General features: G+C 55.5%; 1 protein-coding gene across 2 annotated transcripts; it reads left to right on the top strand.

The window, feature by feature from the left end:
- On the top strand, positions 1–25,731 carry LOC308239121 (neuronal acetylcholine receptor subunit alpha-7). 2 transcript variants are annotated; one of them, XR_013959693.1, is made up of 11 exons: positions 10–164; positions 417–556; positions 12,593–12,637; positions 15,069–15,178; positions 16,375–16,454; positions 16,690–16,857; positions 18,438–18,632; positions 19,816–19,902; positions 20,342–20,451; positions 22,354–23,201; positions 25,377–25,731. XR_013959693.1 is itself a non-coding variant. In XM_080651718.1 (10 exons), the coding sequence occupies exons 1-10, from the start codon at positions 119–121 to the stop codon at positions 22,891–22,893; spliced, it is 1,521 nt and encodes a 506-aa protein (XP_080507844.1). In that variant the 5' UTR covers positions 1–118; the 3' UTR covers positions 22,894–23,401. The 2 variants fall into 2 exon arrangements, 1 of the variants encoding a protein (XP_080507844.1); XM_080651718.1 differs by lacking the exon at positions 25,377–25,731 and having other exon boundaries at positions 1–164; positions 22,354–23,401.
- The last annotated feature ends 527 nt before the right edge of the window (positions 25,732–26,258 follow it).

Here is a 26,258-nt window from a genome sequence, read left to right as displayed (position 1 = left end):
GAAAGGAGCGCGCGCCGAGCGAGCGAGCAGGCGGGCGGGAGCCGTGGCTCGGGCGGCCCCAGGCGCAGGCCCGGCTGACAGCTGACAGCGAGACGCCGGGGCGCGCCGGCCGGCAAACATGCGCCGCTCGGTCTGGCTGGTGCTGGCCGCGTCGCTTCTGCACGGTAAAGCCGTGGGCACCTCGCACCCCCGCTCCTCCTCCACGCGCTCCCCGGCGCAACCCGGGCGGCTCCGTGCGCCCCGCGCCCGGGCCAGCTTTGGGGTCCCTCGGGGCATCCGGGGGAGTGGAGGGGGGCCGGCTACGCGGGGAGGGAAGCTGGGATGGCGGGCACAGGGGGTGGGTCGGGGGGGGGGGCGTAAGGCGCACCCCCGCCGGCCTCTCCTTGAGCAGCCCGGCCGGCTGTCCCCTCGCCAAGGGTCCCTGCAAGGCGAGTTCCAGAGGAAGCTCTACAAGGAGCTGGTGAAGAACTACAACCCGCTGGAGAGGCCCGTGGCCAACGACTCGCAGCCGCTCACCGTCTACTTCTCCCTGAGCCTCCTGCAGATCATGGACGTGGTGAGCCCCCTGCGTGCGCGGGGCCGCGGCTGCCCTCTCCCCGCCCAGGGCTCCGGGGGGGCCGGCCGGGCGGGGTGGCTCGGCCCGGGCCAGGGGGTGGGGGTGGTAAGGGGGAGCGTGCTAGGATCCCAACCCGGCTGCGTGCCTCAGCCTCCCCGCCTGCCAAGGAGGAACCAGGGACGCCGTGTCACCCCCGGGCCACCTGTGCATAGAAACTCCGGGAGAAAGTCTCCCGGGGGCCGGGAATCGGCAAGAACACGCTCTCCCTGCGCCCATGTCAGCCGGCAGAGGGGAGGAGGGCCCACGTGTTGGTGTCATGTAGCCATTTCTACATTGTTCTCCTGTTGGGGGGGGGGGGGCGTGAAGTTCCCATGGGTCGGGCCTGGCTCTGGGCTCTGTAGTGGGTTCATATGCCCAGGCAGGGGGCGAGCTGTGAGCATTGAGGGACCCCCCCCCCCCGCCCCGCCGCCTCCCCAATTTCAATGTGTTGCCTTCTTGCTGAGGGTCGTGCTGACCCGTCCTGCACGCAGCCTCAGGGCGCGCCCCTGGGTGTCCCTTCAGGCGGCCGTCCCGGGCCCACGGGGCTCCCCAGCGCTCGCTTCCGTGGCCAGCTCTAGGCCATCGCCCGGTCACTTGGCTGTTTGGGCGCGTCCGGACTGCTCTGCATAGTCCATTTCCACCGGCGCAAGGCCTTCCCGCGACACAAACATTTTTACCGCGTGGCGTCTCCTTCCTTGTAAATGGGCTGGAGGGTGTGTGTCTGATGGGGCACTGGATTCCGCTGCCGAGGCGCGCGCGTGGGGCTCCGGGGTCAGGGGGTGCAGGGGGAGGGGAGGGGAGGGGAGGGCAGGGTGGGAAAGAGGCGCGACCACAGCCAGGACGACCGGACGACGGGACGACCGGATGACCGTGCTAAGAGCCGGCAGAGGGGTTCATATCAGTGGGGTAAGAAGGCGGGTGATGGCTCCTAGCCCTGCAACCGGGGAGGGCGCCGAGGGCCAAGGTGGCCCGCGATGGGAGCGCGCTGCCCTGTCCCCGCCCGCCCCTGAGCTGGTAGACACAGAGCAATGGCTCCTGCGAGACAACCGGCGCCCTGGGACCAGCTTTGGACCACGCACCAGCGCAAGAGGCCGGACAAGGTGCTGCGGAGGCCGAGGGCCTGTCCAGCCTGAGCACCATGGGTCACGGCCCTTCCCCCCTCTTCCCCCCCCATCCCCCCCCCCCCCGGGCTACGGCTTGGCCCACCTGCAAGGTCACCGCGGAGGGTCCCGGCGCCAGCGGGAGCGGCGGCTGCCCTGTCCCCGACTTCCCGCCACCCCCCGCGCCGCGGCTCCTCCCAGCAGGCAGTGCGCGCGGGCGCCCTGAGCGCATGCGCAGGCTCGCCCCTCCTGTTTCTACAACCGCCTGCACATGGCGCCCGGCTCGAGGCCGCTTCTAGACGGGGGGAGCACTTTCTCCACCGCAGACGAGAGGGAGACTTTATAGAAGGAGGCTGGGGGGCTGCCCCGGGGCACCTTGGGAATGCTCCGCGCAGAGGAGCCTGGGAGGGAGCACCACTGTGCACATCTGGGTGCCCCTGCATGGGAGCGGGGGGGAGGGGGGCGCCACCCAGGTGCTAGGCCTCCCTGCGAGGTCAGTGCGGTGCAGTGCCAGCCTCGGCAATCAAGGCCAGAAAAAGACACCAAAGGCATCCAGATGGGAGAGGAAGTAGTAAAACTGTCACCGTCTTCAGGTGGCATGGCCCTCGGTACAGAAAATCCCGAAGACGCCACCAAAAAACGATTAGAAGAAACGGAAACACCGTCTGCAGCATCGGTGGCATTTCTCTACCACCAACCGTGAATGAATGATGAGGAAAAGAAGTGAAGAAAACAGTTCCCTATTCAGTGGCACAGAAAAGGCCATAAGATACCCAGGAATAAATAAATGTTAGCGAAGGAGGTGTTGGACTCTGAAAACGAGACGACGCTGAGGAAGGGCGTTGAACAAGATAGAAACAAATGGAAGGACAGACCTTGCTCGTGGGTTGGAGAGATGAATACGGTAGAGGTGTTCTCTCTTTTCCGCGTCCAGCACGGAAAAGGAACAGGTCCGGTTCCTGAGTGGAGGAGCTGGGGATTAAGAAATAAAAGAAAGAAAGAGACCAGATAGAAAGGTAGGAACAAAGCTGGGAGCCAGGTGGGACGCCATCCTCTCTGATGGAGAGGCAGGGACCCCGGAGCCCACGCGGCACATTTATTTTATACCCCCAAATGCCGGGAAGTGTCACCAAAACTTAGGATCCAAGGAGCTCATTTGCATTCTTGAGTAGGCCCTAGTGTTCCTGGTGCTTGCCTGGATTTACATATCAAAGCCCGCTCCCCGGCAGCACCTGGACGAAGGTAAAAAGTCAGTATTGATAACGGCCCCCACCTCTTTGGGGAGGGCCTAACCGAGACGCGGCTCTGCCAGTCGCCTCGGGCTCAGCTGACAACAATTTAAAGAATGTCCATGTGCCTTCCCAGGCGGCCCTCTACAGAATACCGTTCAAACGTGCTTACTGCCTAAAGGTATTCTACGGACTCAGTGCACCTAGAGGGTCTCTCGTGCCTCCCAAATCAGGGGGGCAAATGGCCAAGGCCGGGCCCAAGGCATTGCATTCCGGCTCCTTCCACAACGGGAAGGAGCACATCTGCATCCTCTGCGTGTGGCCAGGAGTCCGCCCGGGCACGGAGGCCACACTCGGGACCGTGACACGGGCTCTCCCCGAGGCCCACGCAGCCACCGCCCGCCCAGGTCAAGGGCCACGCGCTGCAGAGTCCCCGGATGCCCAGGGCGCGGACGCACCCAAGAGGAACTGAGGACCCTGCCTGGGCCCTGGCCGGGTAGCTCAGTAGGAACGACAAATCCATGTCCCCTCCCGCCCCCTCTCTCTCCCTTCCTCTCTCTCGCAATAAAAACAGAGGCTGCCAGTATCGCTAGAGGCAGACAGTATCGCGACAGGTGCTGTCAATATCGCGACAGACATGCAATGTCACGACAGGAATGCACTATCGCGACAGGCGCTGTCAATATCGCGACAGACATGCACTATCGCGACAGGAGCTGTCAAATATAGTGACAGGTGCTGCCAATATCGCGAGAGACATGCACTATCGCGAGACGCTGTCAATATCGTGACAGCATGCACTATCGCGTCAGGCATGCACTATCGTGACAGGTGCTGTTAGAATCGCGACAGACATGCACTATCGTGACAGGTGCTGTCAATATCGCGAGAGGTGCTGTCAATATCGCGAGAGGCATGCACTATCGCGAGACGCTGTCAATATCGTGAGAGGCAGACAGTATCGCGAGACGCTGTCAATATCGCCAGAGGCAGACAGTATCGCGAGACGCTGTCAATATCGCGAGAGGTGCTGTCAATATCGCGAGAGGCGCTGTCAATATCGCGAGAGGCATGTCCTATCGCGAGAGGCAGCAGTATCGCGAGACATCGTCAGTACCGGGAGAGACAGGCGCCATCACGAGAGGGGCCCAGTCCCTCAAGGGGGAAGCCAGTACCGCCTCCTGCCTCCTTGAGAGTCGGTGACTTCTTTTGCAGAACCAAGTCCGCTGAGTTTATTTAAACGGGCCGAGCTGTAACGCACTGACGGGGGGACTGTCCTGAGATCCTGGGGGAGGGGGGGCGGGCAGGGGAGTCTCTCCATCCGGGACTATGAGGTATGCGGGCCTTTGCCACTTCCGGTCGGACGGGGCTCCATGGAAGGAAGTCGTGCCTGGTACGAGGTTCTCTTCGCTATTTCAGTTCCGGGGAGGGGGGGGAGGGGCGTGTGCCCATGGGGACGGGCTGTATTAGAGGCTGCGCCCTTCCCCCCCCCCCCCCCAAGATCTTCTTACTGTCCCCCTCTTTCCCCAGCAGAGGTTTCCACGCTGGGGTGATAAGGACACGACCTAGGATGCTCGCATTTTACTTTTTTTTTTTTTTTTTGGTGGCAGATCCTTGCTGTTGCGTCGCTTGACTCCACGCATCGTCGCTGAGCTCGGCTTGCAAAGTTTGCTAGGTTCTTGGGGATTCACCCGTGAGTCAGCGCCGGTAGTTTTCTACTTTTTAAAACCCAACATTCGGGCGAGGTCACCGCGGAGGGTCCCGGCACCAGCGGGAGCGGCGGCTGCCCTGTCCCCGACTTCCCGCCACCCCCCCGCGCCGCGGCTCCTCCCAGCAGGCAGTGCGCGGGCGCCCTGAGCGCATGCGCAGGCTCGCCCCTCCTGTTTCTACAACCGCCTGCACATGGCGCCGGTAGTTTTCTACTTTTTAAAACCCAACATTCGGGCGAGGGGAAACGGACGGGTACCTCCGGGAGCCTCGCATGTGTAAAGGTAGCCGAAGCGCCTGTACCCGAGGGCTGCGGGAGATTTCACGCGGGAGGAAGTGCTTTTACTTCCGGCCAGGGTGGCTGGGAATGGTTGCAGAGCGTGATTCTAGAAACGCACCCTCCAAGGTGACGCGTGGGGTGATTTTTTGGAAGGAGGGGGTTCGGAGACGGGAGGGGTGTAGAGGACGAGGTGTCTCGGGGGTTCGGGGGGGCCTCTGCAGAGTTTAGATTTTTTTTTTTGCCCGGAGCCCCAGTCTCTGGGCATCTCCGAGAGCAGCAGGAGGCCGCGTGCCAGGGTGTGTTGTTGAAGCAGCAAAATCAGCTTGCCGTAGCATATTTTTCCTAGAAGTGGAAACCGTCCAAACCGTGGCATTTGTATCCAGTCCAACCAGCATAAGTGATAGAGGAGAATGAAAAAGAGACGTGCATCCATTTGGAAGACAAGGCATTGCATCGCCCAAGGAGCGCTTTCCCTGCGGGGGGGCCTCTTGGTGAAGGGCGAGGTGGATTCTGGGAATTTCACCACAGGGTGAATTTTATGGAGGAGGGATGTAGCTAGGTCTGTGTTTATTTTTTATTTATTTTCATTTTTTAAAATATATTTTATTGCTTTTTTTTTTTTTTTTTTTTACAGGGAGGAAGGGAGAGGGATAGAGAGTTAGAAACATCCAAGAGAGAGAAACATCCATCAGCTGCCTCCTGCACACCTCCTACTGGGGATGTGCCCTCAACCAAGGTACATGCCCTTGACCGGAATCGAACCTGGGACCCTTCAGTCCACAGGCCAACGCTCTATCCACTGAGCCACACCGGTCAGGGCTAGGTCTGTGTTTAGAGAGAGGATGCTGAGGGCAGTGTGTGTGGGATAGATTATAGACCTCTGTAGCCTATTATAGTTATAGGAATCTATAGTCTATTATATATTATAGGAATCTATGGTCTATTATAGATTATAGAAATCTATAGTCTGTTGTAGATTATAGGAATCTATAGTCTATTATAGATTATAGAAATCTACAGTCTGTTGTAGATTATAGGAATCTATAGTCTATTATAAATTATAGGAATCTATAGTCTATTATAGTTATAGGAATCTATAGCCTGTTATAGAGTATAGAACTCTGTAGCCTATTATAGTTATAGGAATCTATAGTCTATTATAGATTATAGGAATCTATAGTCTATTATAGTTATAGGAATCTATAGCCTGTTATAGATTATAGAACTCTGTAGCCTATTATAGTTATAGGAATCTATAGTCTATTATAGATTATAGGAATCTATAGTCTATTATAGATTATAGAAATCTACAGTCTGTTGTAGATTATAGGAATCTATAGTCTGTTGTAGATTATAGGAATCTATAGTCTATTATAGATTATAGAAACCTACAGTCTGTTGTAGATTATAGGAATCTATATTCTATAACAGATTATAGATTATAGAAAGGAGGAAAGTGTGAGGGGACGAGGAGGTCGGAACTAGAAGAGTCACCGTGGGAATGTGGAGAGAAGGACAGATTGCAGGGGCATTTGGGACCCATTATCTGTGATACATATTATCTGTGTATATAAACTTCACGTCGGCACGTAGACAGATTTGTTAAGTGACAGACCCTAAATTATCCCGGAGTGCATGCCCCGACTTCACGGCGATAATTAATTTGCTTCATGGGCTGGGAACGAGATAACACGTAAGACGTCATCGTGAAGCGATGCAAATGGGAGGTGCTAACCTGCCGGCAGTTCCCACAATATTTCTTTTCACTTCGTGCCATTTAGTCGTTCGCCGGTGCACACGCACCTAGAGGCCATTCCGGGCGGGGATTTGCATAAAAGACGTGCACAGTTACGCAGGCGTGTTCAGAAGGCAAGCGACTGAGAATGAGCGGTACGCCTCAACTCATCCTTACACATATGTGTGTAAAGCACATCGTCATGCCTGAAGGGTTTGGGGCCCTTTGCAGAGTCTGGGTTACAGACTCCCCTTCGGGGAAGCTCTGGCCCGCAGACGGCAGCACCCGCGGCGGTGCGTCTGGGGTCTGCCACGGCGGGTGGCCGGCGCGGTTGGGAAGCCCCGGATCCCACGGGCGTGTGTGTTACCTGATACCTCTGTGGGGCTTTCTGCTTTGGTGGGTCAGACCTACAGGTCTGCGTTTACTAGCCAGTGTTTAAAAACGCTGCCACTCCTCACCTGATGGGAGCAGACATGAGCTATGAGAATCACACACCTGAACACAGTCTATGAAGACGGTCCCAGGAGCAATGAAGTCATTGTCCTAGTAATGCTTTGAGTGGTGTTATTTTTTTAAATATTTTTAAATTGACTTCAGAGAGGAAGGGAGAGGGAGAGAGAGAGAAACAATGATGAGAGAGAATCATGGATCGGCTGCCTCCTGCATGCCCCCTACTGGGGATCAAACCTGCAACCCCGGGCACGTGCCCTGACCGGGAATGGAACCGTGACCTCCTGCGTCATAGGTCGACACTCAACCCCTGAGCCGCGCCGGCCGGGTGAGAAGTGTTACTTTTTTAAGACTACAAACCAAAGTAAACAACAAAAAGGACTAAGGAGGTGATTACCCAAATCACTATTACTCGAGACATCGGTACACTCCCTTCTATTTTTTCTCTGTGGTTATAGGAGGTGCAGAGAAATACCTAAATATTAAAATGTCCCTGGCTGGTTTAGCTCAGTGGATAGAGCATTGGACGGGGAACTGGAAGTTCCTGGGTTTGATTCTGGTCCACGGCACAGGCCCGGGTTGTGGGCTCGGTCCCCGGTGGGGGGTGTGCAGGAGGCAACCGATCCATGATATTCTCTCATCATTGATGTTTCTATCTCTCTCCCTCTCCCTCTCTGAAATCAATAAAGAAATACATTTAAAAATACATTTAAATATTAAAACGGTCTAACAGCATTATGGCCGCTTAAACAATAATTAGCAGGCATTAATCTAAAAATGACACAAATAGGCCAAGTCCTAAACAAATAGGAGCTTTAAAATGAAATTGTATTCTTGTCCCACTATTACATAACTCTCATCATCATTGCATATTCAATCCCTATTCCAGTTCTTTATTTTAGAAAATGTTTAAAAAGCGTTTATTGAAATGATTCATGGTGCTGCTAAGCCTGGTTATTTTTCAGTTGTGTCCCAGACATTGTATATGAAAAATTGTGGCGATAATTTGGGGTGGGGGGGGGTCTTGAAACTACTCTCCAATTTTATGTTTGTTTATCTTTTTTTAAAAATACATTTTTTATTGATTTCAGAGAGGAAGGGAGAGGGAGAGAGAGATAGAAACATCAATAATGAGAGAATCACGGACCGGCTGCCTCCTGCACGCCCCCCACTGGGGATGGAGCCCGCAGCCCGGGCCTGTGCCCTTGACCGGGAATGGAAGTTCATAGGTTCATAGGTCGACCTCCTGGTTCATAGGTCAACCACTGCGCCCCCGCCGCCCGGGTTCCCCAGCGGTTCTCACCGTCCGTCCTCCCGGGAGGTTGGTGAGAGCCCCTCGCTCCTCCCTGCGGATGGCGAAGGGCAGTGCTGGGTGAAAGCGTGTTTGTAAGGCCCTTGGACAGCGGGTCCGATTGCTGATGGAGGGAGTGTTACCCCTCGCAGCCCTCTCTCTGGCTCTGGGCCATAAACGGGCACCGTGCTCTCGGCTTTATAGACGGAATTATGGGCCCGTCTGCCACAGGAACATTTCCTGTAAATGCTGCCTTTCAAGCCGGCTGCCGGCGGTGTTTCCCAAAGGTCCCATTCTCTCCAAGCCCGTGTTTCTTCCCCGACCGGAGGGAGGCCCACGGAAATCCCTCTTCTCTCCTTGGTTGGTTCGGGCTGGGAGCCTTCCACTCAGAGAAGAGGAAGGTCATTTGGAGCCTTCTAATGGAAATCCCCATGACGTTTGCCCGGCCCGAGTGGCTCAGGGGTTGAGCGTCGACCTATGAACCAGGAGGTCACAGTTCAATTCCCGGTCCATTGCAGGCTCGATCCCCAGTGCGGGGCGTGCAGGAGGCAGCCGATCCGTGATTCTCTCTCCTCGTGGACATTTCCATCTCTCTCTCTCCCTCTCCTTTCCTCTCTCTGAAGTCAATAAAACATATTTAAAATATTTTTTAAAATGCACTTTGATTTAAGTCTCTAACGCTTTTTAAAATCGGTCTTCTGGAAGAGTCGTGCATCGGCTGTGGGGCACAGCTCCCCTGGTAATGTGCAAAGTGCTGTCTTGCATTTCCACGGCGATTATTCTCCCGAAGCAACGGGGCGGCCTGGCTCCTCAGGACTCTGCAGAGCTGCCAGCACTTTTCTCTGCTTCTGTGCAGGTGTCGGGAGAAACAGACAGCCATACATCTCACTGTGTCTGCACTCCTGTTTGCACGGAAAATTGCTGGGTGATATAAACCCCCATCTGCGTAGCACTCTGGCGTTTATAGCGAGAATTACTCCTCCTCCCTCATTTAGTCTTCCCGCCGACCACATTCCTCTTCTCCCCCCCCCGCCCCCCCCCCGCCCCCGTTTTAAAGAGCAGTAAGTTGAGAAGGTGTTTTTCCCCGAGTCAGCGAGATATTGGAGCTGACAAAAAAAAAACAACTTGTATTCAGACTAAGAAATCAACTCCTACCCATCAGAAAGGCAAAGGCAGGCAATCCGGTAGGAAAAAGGGGCAAAGGATGAGCAAGCAGGAGGCCCTCACCACCGAGGATGCCAGCAAATGAAGCCCCGAACGTCAGAGGGCTGAACCTGAAAGAGAGAGCGTTTTCCTAAATCTCTCTCTGAGCTCTCTCTCTCTCTCTCTCTCTCTCACACACACACACACACACACACACACACGACAGCCAACACTGCCACGGCTCTCATTCAGTCACGGGGGCTGTGAGGGAGCCCCACACGGAACTCTGTGTCTCGGTTCTGCCTGGTGCTCTGCAGGGAGCACACCATCAAGAGGGAAGGGGGCTGCTTAAGCACAGTTGTTGTTTTAATACATTTTTACTGATTTCCGAGAGGAAGGGAGAGGGAGAGAGAGAAACATCCACGATGAGAGTGACTCGTGAATCGGCTGCCTCCTGCACGCCCCCCCACTGGGGTCGAGCCCACGACCCGGGCCTGTGCCCCGACCAGGAACCGAACCCTGACCTCCTGGTTCCCAGGTCGACGCTCACCACGGAGCCAGGCGGGTCCAGTGCTTACGCACAGCTGAGAAGCAGCCAGGCTCCCGGCCCTGCGCACAGGGCCCAGGGTGAGAGCCGAGACACCTCCGCCCGCCGTGCCCGACCCGGCCCGCCGTGGCGATGGACACAGAAGCGGGTTCCCTCGGGGGTCTGTGTAGCACAGACGGCCTCGATCGCCGGCCTGGGACCCAGAGTTTCTCAGCTGCTCTCAGGAGAGCGGTGAAGCCCAGACATGCTTCGTCATCGTTCGACGTCACGAGCCTGCTTCCTGGACCACAGTTGTGTACGGGGGAGGCTGGTCCGCAGGACTCTCTGCTCCTGGTCCCCCCGGGAAAGCCTGCCTCTCTGCCCTCTCCTGTGACGGTGCCCTGCTCCCGTCTCCAGGGCCTGCCACTACTTGGGGTTCTCTCTCTGTCACCTTGAATTGTGTGATGCCCCACCCCATGAGCTCAGCAACAGTGTCCGCTTAGGGCCCTGTACCTGTCATCCTGGCCTAAATGCCTCCAACAGGAAGTGCTCCATCAACATTCATTGAATAAATGAGTGAGGAGTGAATGAGTGAATGAGTGACTAAGAATGATGAATGACTAATGAATGAGTGAATGTATGAATGAGTGAATGTATGAATGAGTGGATAATGAATGAGTGGATAAATGACTGAATAGTGAATGAATGAACATGAATGAGTAACAATGAATGAGTGAGTGGATGAATGAGTGAATGAATGGATGAGTGAATGGATGAGTGAGTGAATATTTTTTTCTATTGACTTATTTTTCAGAGAGAGAGGAAGTGGGGGGGAGGAGACATGATGTGAGGGAAATACACTGATTGGCTGCCTCCTGTACGAGCCCTAAATGGGGACAGGGATCTAACCCAAGTCCCGTTTATTTATTTATTTATTTTAAATACTTTTTTAGTTATTTCAGAGAGGAAGGGAGAGAGAGAGAGAGAAACATCCATGAGGAGAGAATCATGGATTGGCTGCCTCCTGCATGCCCCCTCCTGGGAATCAAGCCTGCCACCCGGGCATGCGCCCCGACCGGGAATCGAACCGTGACCTCCTGGTTCAGAGGTCGGTGCTCAACCACCGAGCCACACCGGCCAGGGCCCTGGATCCCTTTGACAAGGGCACTAATCCCCGTCATGAGGGCCGCACCCTCCTGACCCAATCACCCCGCAAAGGTCCCGCCTCACATACCCTCACAGTGAGGGTTACGTTTCGGTGTAGGAATCTGGGGGGAAGAGGGGGTGCTGCACGGGGGGTGGGGGTGGCAAGGAGCTGGGATCCCTTGTCATGGAGCAGACAGAGCTGAGAGGCCAAGCCAGCGAGTGGGTGTCGCTGGGTGTCCCTGCCTGCTGGTTTCGGGGGCCTGTCCCCCGGAGTCGTCCCTACCCGGCACCGCGACACTCGCAGGCTGTGGCCGCGCTGTGCTGGTGACGGTCGGGATGCCGTCCGGGCCCCAGGCCGCCGCGCTCCACAGACACCCCGCTCGGCTCTAACGAGGTCTCGGGCCGGGTGCTGGGAAGAAGAAGGCCTTTAATTAGATGGGAGGCAATCAGACTCCCAGACCACAGAAGCCTTTTTTTCCAAGAAGACAGACACGACGCAATTAACAGAGAGGAGGCCACCTGCACGGAACCCCGGCCGGCTCACTTGAAGTCCATTCAAAAGAACAAGCCCTCGCCCGGCCCGCGTGGCTCAGTGGTCGGGCATCGACCTATGAACCAGGAGGTCAGGGTTCGATTCCTGGTCAAGGGCACATGCCCGGGGTTGTGGGCTCGATCGCCAGCCGGGGGCATGCAGGAGGCAGCCGATCCATGATTCTCTCTCATCATGGATGTCTCTCTCTCTCTCTCTCCCTCTCCCTCCGTCTCTCTAAAACCAATAAACTTATACTCAGGTGAGGGTTTTTTAAAATATTGGACTCTGTGCCCACTTTAATTTTTTAGGTATATAAATTATTATTTTTTTAAAAAAATAGATTTTACTGATTTTTTACAGAGAGGAAGGGAGAGGGATAGAGAGTTAGAAACATCGATGAGAGAGAAACATCGATCAGCTGCCTCCTGCACACCTCCCACTGGGGATGTGCCCGCAACCCAGGTACATGCCCTTGACCGGAATCGAACCCAGGACCCTTCAGTCTGCAGGCCGACGCTCTATCCACTGAGCCACACCAGCTAGAGCTGTAAATTATTTTTAAAACAGAAAAATGAGCTAAGCCATTAGCAGGTGCCACCTCCAGGTGGTGGGGTAGCAGGGTTTTCATTTTCTATTTTGTACTTTTCAGCCTTTCGTAAGGGCTCGATGACGAATGCGTGTTCCCTCCAAACGAAGAGGGAAGCTGGACTCGGGGGCCGTGCGGCTGGAGCCGGCTCGGCGCCTGCCACCTTCCGCACGTCCCCGCGGTCCCAGGAGTCGGGCTGCTCTCAGCACGGCGGGGCAGGGCCTCCGGGGAACCGTATCCATCAGTCACAATCCCTTCTGTTCCCTCTATAGGACGAGAAGAACCAGGTCCTCACCACCAACATCTGGCTGCAGATGGTAAGTGCAGACCAGGGCAGTCCTGGCCCCCCCACGGCCCTGCCCTGGCTTCTGAGACGCTGGCGTGTGGACGGCAGGGACGGCAGAGGCCCCGGGAGAAAAGCCAGGCCTGTCGTCCCCGACACCGAACAGTTGCAGGTTCGATTCCCAGGCAGGACACCTACTTAGGTTGTGGGTTCCATCCCTGGTCTGGGCGTGTACGGAAGGCAACCGATGGATGTTTCTCTCTCCCATCGATGCTTCTCTCTCTTTCTCCCCGCCCCCTCTCTCTCCCTCCTCTCCTCCTCCTTCTTCCTTTAAAAAAAAAAAATCAATGAAAACATATCCTCGAGTGAGGATTGAAAGGAAAAGATTTGGCAATTTGTCCGGAAGGGTGCTGATTGTCAGGAGGAACCCATATACCTGGGTGGCCAGGTACTGTTTTGAGTCCCGTTCTCCATAAATACACACCCCTCCCCGTTTGCGAGGAGGCCCGGAGACCTGGGCTCTCCTTCAGGCACAGCTCGGTTCTGACTGAGGCTCGTACGTGCGGAGGCACCCTGCGCTTCGTTTGCTTTAAAACTCACCCCTTTCACCGCGTTTACTTACTCAGCGACTCCCAAGCCACTTACAGTCCGGCTGTGGAATTTACAGTTGGAGCCCAGCCGGCGTGGCTCAGTGACTGAGCGTGGACTGGTGAACCAGGAGGTCACCGGTTCAATTCCTGGTCAGGGCACATGCCGGGGTTGCGGGCTTGATCCCCCAGTAGGGGGCGTGCAGGAGGCAGCCCATCGATGTTTCTCTCTCTCTCTCTCTCTCCCTTCCCTTTTCTCTAAAATCAATACAATATATTTTTTAAAAATACACGACAGATATAAGAGCAGCTGCGGGTGGGAGGCCGGGGTTCCGAGGGAGGGTGGGCATGTGGACAGGAAATGGGACTCCTGGGGTTTCACGTTGCTGAATTCCCGGCCCCCACATCTACGTCCACCTCCTGGGATGATGCTCCTGCGGATGCTCCACGCTCCCGTGCTTTCCGAGGAGAAGAAGCAGAAAGGCAAACGGCGAAAGCACAGGAAGTCCTTCCTGACCAGCTTGGGGTCTGATCTGCTTTCCCACCGTCCTACCGGCGTTCCGGTGACTGGCCCGGAGGAGGGGACAGCGGCTGATGTCGTGCTTGCCTCCTCCTGGTCCTCGGAGGAGGCGGAGGGTGGGGGGTGACCTGCTCCATGGCTTGGTTCATTGCTGCCAAGGGCTTGTCCGGCATCATGTGATCTGACCCAGGAAAGGAAGCGGCAGGTGCATTTCCTCTCTGCGGGGACATTCCGGCCACTGACACTCCTTTGAAAACGGGGACATTTGTCACCGAGTCAAGAAAAGCAATCTGTCTTCTCTGAGGGTGCAATGTCGGTCATTCTTCTAGGTTTCCAAGCTGGCTTACAATAGTCTCTATTCTTTTTTACCTCCCGATTCTGATTATGGGCCTACGAGCATCCACATGGCAGATGCTAGGCTGTAAACCGTATTTCTTTCTTTCTTTTAAATATATTTGTATTGGTCTCACAGAGGAAGGGAGAGAGAGAGAGAGAAACATCCATGATGAGTGAGAATCATGGATCGGCTGCCTCCTGCACACCCCCCTGCCCCTCTACTGGGGATTGAGCCCTCCACCTGATCATGTGCCCCTGACCGGAATCGAACCCAGGACCCTTCTGTCCCGCAGGCCAACGCTCTATCCATTGAGACAAACCGGCCAGGGCAGTGATCGGCAAACTGCGGCTCGCGAGCCACATGCGGCTCGCGAGCCGCGGTTTGCTGCTCTGTTGACTAATGAGTTTGCCGACCACTGCCTTAGGGAAAAACACTTAAAAAACATTTTAATAATGTACTAATGTCTTTAACCTGAAGTCAAAACTTCTGGGTAAGGTTAAGGCCTTACGCAGTGGTCGGCAAACTCAACAGAGCGGCAAACCGCGGCTCGCGAGCCGCACGTGGCTCGCGAGCCGCAGTTTGCCGACCACTGGGCTAGGGCAACCGTATTTATTTCTAACGCGTTTCTCTTGTTCATTTCTGAACTCTGTCACTTCACACGTTGGGCTCATAGACAAGCGAGCCCATGGCTTGCTGGGGGCCATGCTAGCAATCCGTAGTTAAAGGTGATGTTTCTTTCTTTCTCTTTTCTTCTTTTCTTTTTTTAAAAAATTGATGTCAGAGAGGAAGGGAGAGGGAAGGAGAGATAGAAGCATTCATGATGAGCGAGAACCATGGATCGGCTGCCTCCTGCACGCCCCCTACTGGGGATGGAGCCCGCAACCCGGGCACGTGCCCTGACCGGGAATCGAACCCTGACCTCCTGGTTTGCTCATTTTGGCGCTGAGCTTACCTGACGGTGTCACAGGCCAGTTTCAGTGGTCAAGGACATACGCGCTCCTGACGGCACTGTGCGTGTCAGTCTTGGACAGATCACTATCTGCAGTGGAACACGTCGGAGTACCCGGGCGTGAAGACGGTGCGCTTCCCAGACGGTCAGATTTGGAAGCCGGACATCCTCCTGTACAACAGGTGAGCCCTGAGGGAGGAGAAGCGGCTGCGCGCTCGCATTTGTTCAGCGGTCAAGCGTGTGCATGCGCGTGCGTGTGTGCGCGCGTGTGCGCGCATTTGTGGGTGCGCCTGGTCTCGTATCTACACTTTGGACCACTGCTCCCACTGGGCGTTGTGAATGGCCTTTGAGAAGAGGTGAGGGGTTCGTCTGTAACCCAAGACCATCTGGTTGGTACCCAGGCGGGTCAGTTTCTAGAAGCATTAAAATTCTTGGCTAAACTGCGTAGCAAATGCAGAGCATCTTGTTGCAATGAGGCCTAGAAAGTGACAAAGAGCTAAATATTTTCTAGAGAGAGAGATTTCCACCCGGCCAGTGTGGCTCGGTTAGGGGAGCGTCGATCCAGGCGCCCAGAGTCTCCAGTCTGAGCCCCAGTCAGGGCACACGCTCGGGTTCCGGGCTCGACCCCCAGGAGGGGGCGTGCAGGAGGCAGCCGATGGATGTTTCTCTCTCATGGATGGCTCTCTCTCCCCGTTTCCTTTCCTCTCTGAAATCAGTAACGTATGTATTGTTTAAGACGAGGCCGATGGCTGCCGACCAGCCGCCTGTCCTGACGGATGGTGGACGAGGCCGGTGCTGCCAGCCAGCTGGCCTGGCGGCCCGCGGAGAGGGCGGGGGCCAAGAAGGAAGGCCTGCCAGGTGCTGAGCCAGGCGTTGCTTGCTTGCTTCCTTCCGCGTTACCTGAAGCCTGCGGTTCAAGGGTTTCCTGGACACGGCGAGGGGGGCGGCCTGTCACGTCTCCCCCGTTGGGCGCAGGAAAGGCCTGGCTGGTATTGGGGGTCAGCAGCCTGAGGCGGGATGGCTGGGCCCCTCGTTGGAGTGTTTGGATCTTACTGAAATATTTTTAGATACAAAAGGAAATTTTGTGGTTTTAAAAAAAACATATTTTAAAGGTTACGGGTTCGATTCCCGGTCAGGGCACACGCCCACGTTTTGGCTCAGTCCCCAGGAGGTGGCTGGTACGGATTGCAACCGATGGCTGTTTCTGCTGTCGATGTCTCTCCTCTCCCTCTCAGCCTCTCTGGAAGGGGGCGGATGGTGGCCCCTGGGAACCCGTCTCCCAGGCCGGCTGCATAAGGAGCGCTCAGACCCGTGGCCGGGGGACCAACGGCCGCTCCGGGGGCAGTGCCAGCTCACGGAATCCTTTTCCCGTTCCTAGTGCCGACGAGCGATTTGACGCCACGTTCCACACCAACGTGTTAGTGAACTCTTCCGGGCACTGCCAGTACCTCCCCCCAGGTGAGGCTGCGTCCTCGGTGCTCCTACGGAGACGGGCGGAGTGAGGGGTGTCCGTCCTGCTGCTCCCACGAGCCGTGAGCTAGTCCTGAGCTCTGGGCGGGGGGCCGCTGCCCAGGTGCTGCCCCCCAGGTGCGCCCTCCCTGTTGTGAATGATGCTGCCGGCTGCGAGGCTGTGGGTTTGATGCGCACCTCACCGGCTTCCCCTGCGCTCTGACGGGGCCCGTGGCCCACGCAGGCATATTCAAGAGCTCCTGCTACATCGACGTGCGCTGGTTCCCGTTCGACGTGCAGCAGTGCAAGCTGAAGTTTGGGTCCTGGTCCTACGGAGGGTGGTCCTTGGATCTCCAGATGCAGGAGGCGGATGTCAGCGGCTACATCCCCAACGGAGAATGGGACCTCATAGGTAAGCCCCCCGCGGGGCGTGGGGGCTCGCCGCCCGGAAGGAAGCGGCTTTATTCCTGGGCTTTGCTGACAGTTGGGCATTTTCCACTCTGCTTCCCGCTGTGTGTGTACTGCGCCCGGCGGCACTCTCCATGATTCATCGAGAGCGATGGGGTTAGACGCCAAAGCAACAAGAAGATTCAGTGCTTCCCGGGGACTTTGGTAATAAACATTTAAATGGGCCGGCGCTAGGACAGGCATCCGTGCATCTGCGAATCCTCTGTGCCTACAGTCCCGTTGGACAGCAGCAAACTGCCTTTATACTGGTGTAAGGTCCACAACGTGTTATTTATGGTCATGGCGGCTCAGTCCATTTGGGGCGGCAAATAAACAGCAGACATTTATTTCTCACAGCTCTGGAGCCTGGGCGTCCACGGCCAAGGTCTGGCGAGGGCAGCTTCCGGTCCACAGACACGGCCTTCTTGCTGTGTCTCAGTGGCAGGAGGGGCCAGGGAGCTCTCTGGGGTCTCCCTCACAAGGACACTAATCCCCACGCATGAGGGCTGCACCCTTCTGACCTAATCACCTCTCAGAGGCCCCCCCTCCTGACCCCATCACTTTAGGGGTTAGGTTTCCACCTATGAATTTTTGGGGGGACACAGACATTCAGTTTATTTATTTATTATTTTTTTTAAAATCTTTTTTTTTTTTAACGTATTTTATTGGTTTTTTTTTTTTACAGAGAGGAAGGGAGAGGGATAGAGAGTTAGAAACATTGATGAGAGAGAAACATCGATCAGCTGCCTCCTGCACACCTCCTACTGGGGATGTGCCCGCAACCAAGGTACGTGCCCTTGACCAGAATCGAACCCGGGACCTTTCAGTCCGCAGGCCGACGCTCTATCCACTGAGCCAAACCGGTTTCGGCCAGACATTCAGTTTATAGCCCAAGTAATTCCAATCCATCAAAAAAAAACCCTGCTGAGCTGTTCAAATATCACTAATATACCCCTAAAGAACTCGATGGTAACCCAGGAAGTGTTCATGCAGACATCAATTACCCAGTTTTTTAAAAAATATATTTTTTCTTGATTTCAGAGAGGGAGAGAGAGAGAAGCCTCAATGATGAGAGGGAATCATTGATCGCCTGCTTCCTGCACGGCCCCTACTGGGGGTCGAGCCCTCAACCCAGGGAATCGAACCGTGGCCTCCTGGTTCGTAGGTCCACACTCAACCACTGAGCCACACCGGCCAGGCCCCAATTTTTTTTTTAGGGCATAAACTCTATGGCCACGGAGGCCATGTCTTGCTGTGACTTCATTGGCCCATGGCCTCTGCTCACCTGAGCACCGGTGAAGGGGTGGGGAGTCCAGCTTTGCAGTTCGGCTCTAAGATGCAGACCCGGCCCCTCCCTCCCTCCCTCCCTCCCTCCCTCCCTCCCTCCCTCCCTCCCTCGTGCTTGTTCGGAGCCAGAGATTGTAGCATTAGAGATTCACTGTGTTCGCCGGAACCACGTTTTTTATTGAAATCATTAACGTGTCAGGCGCGTTAAAACGAACAAGCAGGGTGACTGCGTTTCCTTTCCTCCCCGTCCCCGCCGAGGCATCCCGGGCAAGCGCAGCGAGCGGTTCTACGAGTGCTGCAAGGAGCCGTACCCGGACGTCACCTTCACCGTGACCATCCGCCGCCGCACCCTCTACTACGGCCTCAACCTGCTCATCCCCTGCGTGCTCATCTCCGCCCTGGCCCTGCTGGTCTTCCTGCTCCCCGCCGACTCCGGGGAGAAGATCTCCCTGGGTGAGCGCCCGCCTTCCCCGGGGGCCAGAGCGGGCGGCTCTGCCCGGGGTCAGCACCGCGGACAGCGCCCGGGGCGCAAGGGGCTCTGGGTGCGGAGATGTTGTGGGGGGGGGGGTCTGTGTGACGTCAGATACCGCCTTTGTGTCGGATGCCATGCCCTCAGGAGACAGCCTAGCAGCCTCTGGTCCCACAAGGAGGGTGGGAACACCCAGGAAGGGGCCAGTTCTCCCCTGGGGGCCTGGGCTTTCTCCCCTCCACCACCCCATTCTGCTTTTTTTTTTTAAATTTATTTTTATTTTTTAAATTTTATTTTATTTAATTGTTTGAAGTATTACAGATAGTAGTACATATGTCTCCTGCTTTTTGTTTTTTTAAAATATATTTTATTGATTTTTTTTTTTACAGAGAGGAAAGGAGAGGGATAGAGAGTTAGAAACATCGATGAGAGAGAAACATCCATCAGCTGCCTCCTGCACACCTCCCACTGGGGATGTGCCCGCAACCAAGGTACGTGCCCTTGACCGGAATCGAACCTGGGACTCTTCAGTCCGCAGGCCGACGCTCTATCCACTGAGCCAAACCGGTTAGGGCCTGCTTTTTGTTTTTAAATATATATCTTTTTATTGATTTCAGAGAGGAAGGGAGAGGAGAGAGAGGTAGAAGCATCAGTGATGAGAGAGAATCATGGATCGGCTGCCTCCTGCACGCCCCCCCCACTGGGGATGGTGCCCACAACCCTGGGCAGGTGCCCCGACCAGGAATCGAACCGTGACCTCCTGGTTCCTAGGTCGATGCTCAACCCCTGAGCCACGCCGGCCAGACTGGCTGTTTTCCTCTTCCTGCCTCATGAGACGACCTCTCCCTACGAATGAAATAAAGAAAACGAGAAATGCTAGCGCTAACGTCAGAGATGCATTTTGTCTTGTCCTAAAAGTGCTGGCGCCTAAATCCGACCCCGCCCGGGGCTTCTCGGGAACGCGGGTGCGGGGACGTGACTGTCCCCAGAGAAACCCCCGCCCCCCAGCAATACAGAAAACCAGGCCCTTGTGCCCAGGAATGCCTCAGACCCCGCCTGCCCCTCCTTCCACCCTCTCTGGTTCTTGGAACCTCAGGGCAGGACCCCTGCAGGAGGGAACGGAGGCCACGGCCGGTCTGGCTCAGGGGCCCCGTTTCTCTGCCTCAGGGATAACGGTGCTGCTCTCTCTCACCGTCTTCATGCTGCTGGTGGCTGAGATCATGCCTGCGACGTCCGACTCGGTGCCCCTGATAGGTAAGGCTTCCTAGCACGGGCCACGGAGGCTGTGTCTTGCTGGGACTTCACTGGCCCGTGGCCTCTGCTCACCTGGGCACGGGTGAGGGGGTGGGGAGTCCAGCTTTGCAGTTGGGCTCTAAGATGCAGACACAGCTTCTCCCTCCCTCCTTCCCTCCCTCCCTCCCTCCCTCCCTCCCCCTGTGCTTGTTCGGAGCCAGAGATTGCAGCATTAGAGATTCACTGTGTTCGCCGGAACCACCGTCCCCCCGCAGCGCCTCCCTTAAAACGGGAAGGCACGCACGGTCATCCTCCGCAGCCGCTTCCTGGGACGACTCGCTGCGAGGACATGCGAGCAGGACACACGTGTTTGGGCCGGGACAGACCTAAGGCGTGACCTCCTGGGCCCGCCCCCGCCCCCGCCCCGCGGCCCGGCCTCACGCCCCTGCTCTCTCCGCAGCCCAGTACTTCGCCAGCACCATGGTCATCGTGGGCCTCTCCGTGGTTGTCACGGTGATCGTGCTGCAGTACCACCACCACGACCCTGACGGCGGCCAGATGCCCAAGTGGGTGCGTTCCTCCGCTCCCCCCTGCAGCCGGGGGGGAGGGGAATGGGGGGGGCGCCAGGGGGGGCTCACGTACTTAATCTTTAAAAATATATTTGTTACTGATTTCAGGGAGGAAGGGAGAGAGAGAAACATCCATGAGGAGAGAGAATCACGGGTCGGCTGCCTCCTGCACGTCCCCTCCTGGGGATCGAGCCACACCCCGGGCCTGTGCCCTGACCGGGAATCAAACCACAACCTCCTGGTTCCTAGGTTGACGCTCAACCACTGAGCCACGCCGGCCGGGCCCAAACCATGTTTAATGACCCAGTGGTGCTTGACTGCCCCAGAAAAAACAATATTTTTTTTTAAAAAAATATTTTATTGATTTCAGAGAGGAAGAGAGAGGGAGAGAGAGTTAGAAACATCGGTGAGAGAGAAACATCGATCCGCTGCCTCCTGCACGCCCCCTACTGGGGATGTGCCCGCAACCAAGGTCCATGCCCTTGACCGGAATCGAACCCGGGACCCCTCAGTCCACAGGCCGACGCTCTATCCACTGAGCCACACCGGTTTCGGCACGTTTTTCTTTCTTTCCGGGGCACCTGGCACGTAAGGAGCCCCCCAGGGCCGTTCAGGATGACCTGTGGCTGTGAAGAAGCCGCCGCCCAGCCCGGTGGCGTTGTGTGGCGTTTGCACAGCCAGAGACAAAACCGTGACCTAACAGAGGAGTCCCAGCTCAGGGTGACACGTGCGGGAGCATCATTTCACTTCGGGGACGCTTTTGCCTTGAGCGCGAATGACTCAGACCGTGGAATGGAACGGCAGCTTGGCGGGAGGGATCGTATGAGCTTGAGATGGGCCCCACTGGATGCAAAGCCCCCCCCTCCCCCCCTCCAGCACGGCGGGAGAAGCTGCCAGCAGTGCGGCTCAGTCTCCGTGGGCCCCGCTGCCCCTGGGTTAGACACACTCATGCCCAACACGCTCTGGCCCAAGCTTTCCGGTGCCTTCTGCGGGAGGGTTGGGCCACAGGCCGCAGCCAGTCCACCGAGTACTTTGGCACATGAAATGTTATTACAAGACAGCCAGGCCCGCCTTTTTTTTTTTTTTTTTTTTTTAAACAGGCTGTCTGTGGCTGGTGCTTGTCGGCAGAGCAGAGTAAAAGCAGAACGTTTACTCTCTGACCCCGTACAGAATGGTCGGCAGGCCGTGCTTCAGACTTGGCCAAGTTCCTTTATACACATCCCCCTTATTCCGTCTTCCTGCCGTCTACCGAGTTAGAGCAGAGGTCCCTAACTCCCTCGCTTCGCACACCTTTGCTGTCTGAGATTTCCCCCCCCCCCAGAGCCCCTCGGGCAAAAGGAATACCTAGCAGTTCTGTCCATTAAATAGCTCAGAACCGCCCTGGCCGGGTGGGTGGCTCAGTGGTTGGCATGCTGTCAGGTGCACCCAAAGGTTGCAAGTTCGATCCAGGTCAGGAGGCAACCAGTTGATGTCTCGCTCACACATCAGTGCTTCTCTCTCTCCCTTTATAAAATCAATTAGAAAGTGTATGTCAGGACAGCTTGGCGGCTGGGAGCCCGGGACACCTTCCCAATCTTGGGAGCACACTGCCCGCCTTTTCTGCTCCAGTGTCGCCTTTCCCGGCACCTGCTTTTGTTAAGATTTTTTTTTAAAAAAATACATTTTTATTGATTTCAGACAGAGGAAGGCAGAGGGGGAGAGAGGGAAGCATCCATGATGAGAGAATCATGGGTCGGCTGCCTCCTGCACGCCCGTTACAGGGGATGGAGCCCGCAGCCCGGGACTTGAACCGTCACCTCCCGGTTCCTAGGCGGACGCTCCACCCGAGCCACAGCGGGCAGGGCTGGTGTTGGAGGATGGCACCGGCCGCCCCTAACTTCCCACCGTGTCTCCCCCCCCCCAGACCAGGGTCATCCTCCTGAACTGGTGCGCCTGGTTCCTGCGCATGAAGCGGCCGGGGGAGGACAAGGTGCGCCCCGCCTGCCAGCACCGGACCCGCCGCTGCAGCCTGGCCAGCGTGGAGCTGAGCGCCGTGGCCGGGCCGCCCGCCACCGCCAACGGCGGCGGCAACCTGCTCTACATCGGCTTCCGCGGCCTGGACGGCGGCGTGCACTGCGCCCCGACCCCGGACTCCGGGGTGGTGTGCGGCCGCCTGGCCTGCTCCCCCGCGCACCTGCACGACGAGCACCTGCTGCACGGCGGCGGGCCGCCCCCCGAGGGGGACCCGGACCTGGCCAAGATCCTGGAAGAGGTGCGCTACCTGGCCAACCGCTTCCGCGGCCAGGACGAGAGCGAGGCGGTGCGCAGCGAGTGGCAGTTCGCCGCCTGCGTGGTGGACCGCCTGTGCCTCATGGCTTTCTCCGTCTTCACCATCCTCTGCACCATCGGCATCCTCATGTCCGCGCCCAACTTCGTGGAGGCCGTGTCCAAGGACTTCGCCTAGCGCGGTGCTGGCTCCAGGCCTGGGGAGCGGGGGGCGCGCGGGGGGCGCGCGGGGGGAACGCGAGCCGGTGGCTGTCAGGCATGTTGGTTACCTCTCCTGGTCACGCCCAGTCTTAGGATGCCAGTCAGCACTTTTTTTTTTTTAAATCCTTTCAGCTGCACATCCCTGGAGCACCCTCCAGGTCGGCGGGACCCCTGACAGGGCCCTGGGCCGGGTCCCTGCTCCTCGGTGAGCCCTGCTGGCCAGGACAGCTTCGGGCCCTCGAGGCTGGGACTGCACGCTGCACGGTCCCTGGCCACCAGGCCCAGGTGAGCATTCCCCATCCCTGCCGCCTGTGCGCTGCCCTCGACTGGAACCCTGAGAATAAGCCACACCCTCCATCCCGGTACCTGACCGGAGGGGACGCACAGCTAAACCTAGAAACCTAACCAGCTGGTTTTCTGGCGATGCAGCTTTTAATTTCCAGAGAGAGTTGGCAGGAGACATCGTGGTGCGCTGTTTCAATGTTAAAAAAAAAAAAAAAAAAAAAAAGACACAGTTGACCTTGTCCGTGATCCTTTCACCTGGTGGGCCTGCCCCAGGCCAGGCAGGCGGATTTCCCGAGACACTGGGGGAGTTCAGCGAGTCTGCTCCATGCTGCGAACCCCAAAGGATGGTCGGGTTCCATCCGGACGAGCAGCCCAGTGTACTCTGCAGAGCTAAATGAGTCCATCGTTTAAAAAGAATGCATTAGCCCTGGCCGGTGTGGCTCCGTGGATGGAGCGTCGGCCTGCGGACGGAAGGGTCCTGAGTTCGATTCCAGTCAAGGGCACACGCCCGGGTTGCGGGCTCGATCCCCAGGAAGGGGCGTGCAGGAGGCAGCCGATCCATGATTCTCTCTCAGCCATGGATGTTTCTCTCTCCCTCTCCCTTTCTCTCTGAAATCAATCTATAATAATAAAAGCGTAATATGCTAATTAGACCGGATGTCCTTCCGGACGAAGCCAGGGCTGCGAGGGAAGCAGGTGCCTTCAGCTGGGGGAAGGAAGGTCTGCTCCTGCACTAATTTTGTGCATCGGGCCTCTAGTAAATATAAACTAAAAAAAGAGAGAACGCATTAGGAAGCTGGCTGAACGGGCGGGCTCCCTGGAGATATGCTTTGAAAGCCAAAGGAATGTTCATTTTAAACGGACACGGTGACAGAAGTCACCGCTTAGATCAGGGGTCGCCAACCGGTGGTCCGCAGACCCCTGGTGGTGGGCGAGGTCCAAAAGGTTGGTGACCGCTGGCCTAGACGATCCAGCCGACAGTAGTCAACGCTGCTTCTCCCCATAGTCCTTGTTTTTAATGACGTCAGAGGAGACTCAAGAAAAGGTTGTCCGTTCTAAGGTCTCATCCAGTAACTGCTCAGAGCCCCAAAGGCTTTAAGCCCTTCTCTGCCCCCCCTCACCGCCCCCCACTTTCAGGGTCTTTAATTTGCTTCTAACCCTCGAGGTGGATCCATCATGAGCAAAGATTTGATTTTTCAGAGCAAGAGAAACTGCATACATGTCTCCAGCCGTTTATTTCCCTCCTCGCTGGGTGATGCACAGATTGCTTTGCACGGAGGATGGCGGCGTGCACATGCTGTGTGTGTGTGTGTGTGTGTGTGTGTGCGTGCGCGCGCGCGCACATATGTACCTGCTCAGAACGGACACCTTGTTTACAACAAAATGGATAAATAAGAGCAAACCCAAATCACACCGTCCTCAAGAGTTCACCCATTTTACATGAGACAAACAACACACAGTATTTCCTTCCTCTCTCTCTCTTTTTTTAAATTTAATCTTTATTGTTCAGATTATTACAATTTTTTCTCCTTTCCCCCCCCCCCATAGCTCCCCTCCACCCGGTTCCCACCCCACCCTCTGCCCTTACCTCCCCCACACTGTCCTCATCCATAGGTGTACGATTTTTGTCCAGTCTCTTCCCGTACCCCCCCGCACCCCTTTCCCCCTGAGAATTATCAATCCACTCCCATTCTATGCCCCTGATTCTATTATATTCACCAGTTTATTCTGTTCCTCAGATTTTTAATTCACTTGTCTCTCTCTCTTTTTTTTAAACTACCTTCAGAAACAAGTAGAGTGTGTTGATGTATAAAGAGCATGCTTCAGCCCTGACCAGTTTGGCTCAATGGTTAGAGCAACAGTCCTCAGACTGAAGGATCTGGGATTTGATTCCAGGTCAAGGGCACATACCTCAGTGGCAGGCTCGATTCCCCACCCCGGTCAGGGTGTAAACATCTCTCTCACATTGATGTTTCTCTCTCCCTTCTCCTCCCCTCCCTTCCCTCCATTGTCTCTAAAACAAAACGTAACAAAAATCAATGGAAAACATATCCTAGAGTGAGGATTAAAAAAGAAAAGAAAAAGAGAACACCTCATTTCTTCTTGCTATCTGAAAACTGATCCCTACTGCAAATATGCTTTTGAAAACAGCCTTTGTGGTTTTGTATCTTGTAGAGAAAAACACAGACACGCGAACAAAATAGCTCGTATTTTGACCATCCCAATAACCACTCTGCCGTGTACAGACGCAGTAAGGAGAAGGACATGTGGTTAGAAAAGTGAATGCCTGAAAACAGCAGCCGTCGTCTTAATTAATTCGCCTGTGCACTTGGGAATCTTTCTGTCACACGTCTTGAAATGTTTTTATTTGTTTGTCTTTTGATGTTATTGATTGATTGGCATATAGAAAGTGTAAAGTTTCATGTTGTCAGTTTATCATCCTTTCCTTTGTAGATCCTGGAGTTTGGTTCTAGTGTTAAAAGACCTTCCCCATTCTGAGATTATAAATAAACTTACTCATATTTTCTTCTAAATCCTTGGGGTTCCATTTGTTTACATCTTCTAACTCCCCGGAATTCGTTTGTTGCAGGTAATGGAGGTAAAGATGCAATTTTTTTTTTCTCCAAATGGTTGGTCACTTGTGCAATAAAATAGATAACCTACAGTTTGGCGATACAATTATAATCCTTTCCCCACGCGTTCAAAATGCCACCTTTTTGTAAGCGACATGCCTTTAAATGTTTGGCTCTATTTCTGTTTTGTTACCTCTCCATGAATGCCTTCAGATTTCTCAGGCTTTATTCAAATTAGTATCAAATAATCATATTAACGTGAATATCTGCAAGTCAACACTCCCCTCAACTAAGCCTCCCTCCCCCCGCCTCTCTCTCACACACACAGTAATAATAGGGTCTTTGAGGGAACAATGGCTAAAAACACACTGTCAAAAATTATTATGCTATCTCATTTATAACTCTTCTTCAACTATACTTCAGGAGTTCTGATTTTTATAAAGCCAGATGAGTGTTCAATATCTAGAAACAAATGACCCTTTTC

Source organism: Plecotus auritus (assembly GCF_963455305.1).
Source record: "Plecotus auritus genome assembly, chromosome: 15".
NCBI lineage: Eukaryota > Metazoa > Chordata > Mammalia > Chiroptera > Vespertilionidae > Plecotus > Plecotus auritus.
The sequence above is the reverse complement of the archived record's forward strand: the minus strand, read 5'-3'. Positions and strand labels throughout refer to the sequence as shown.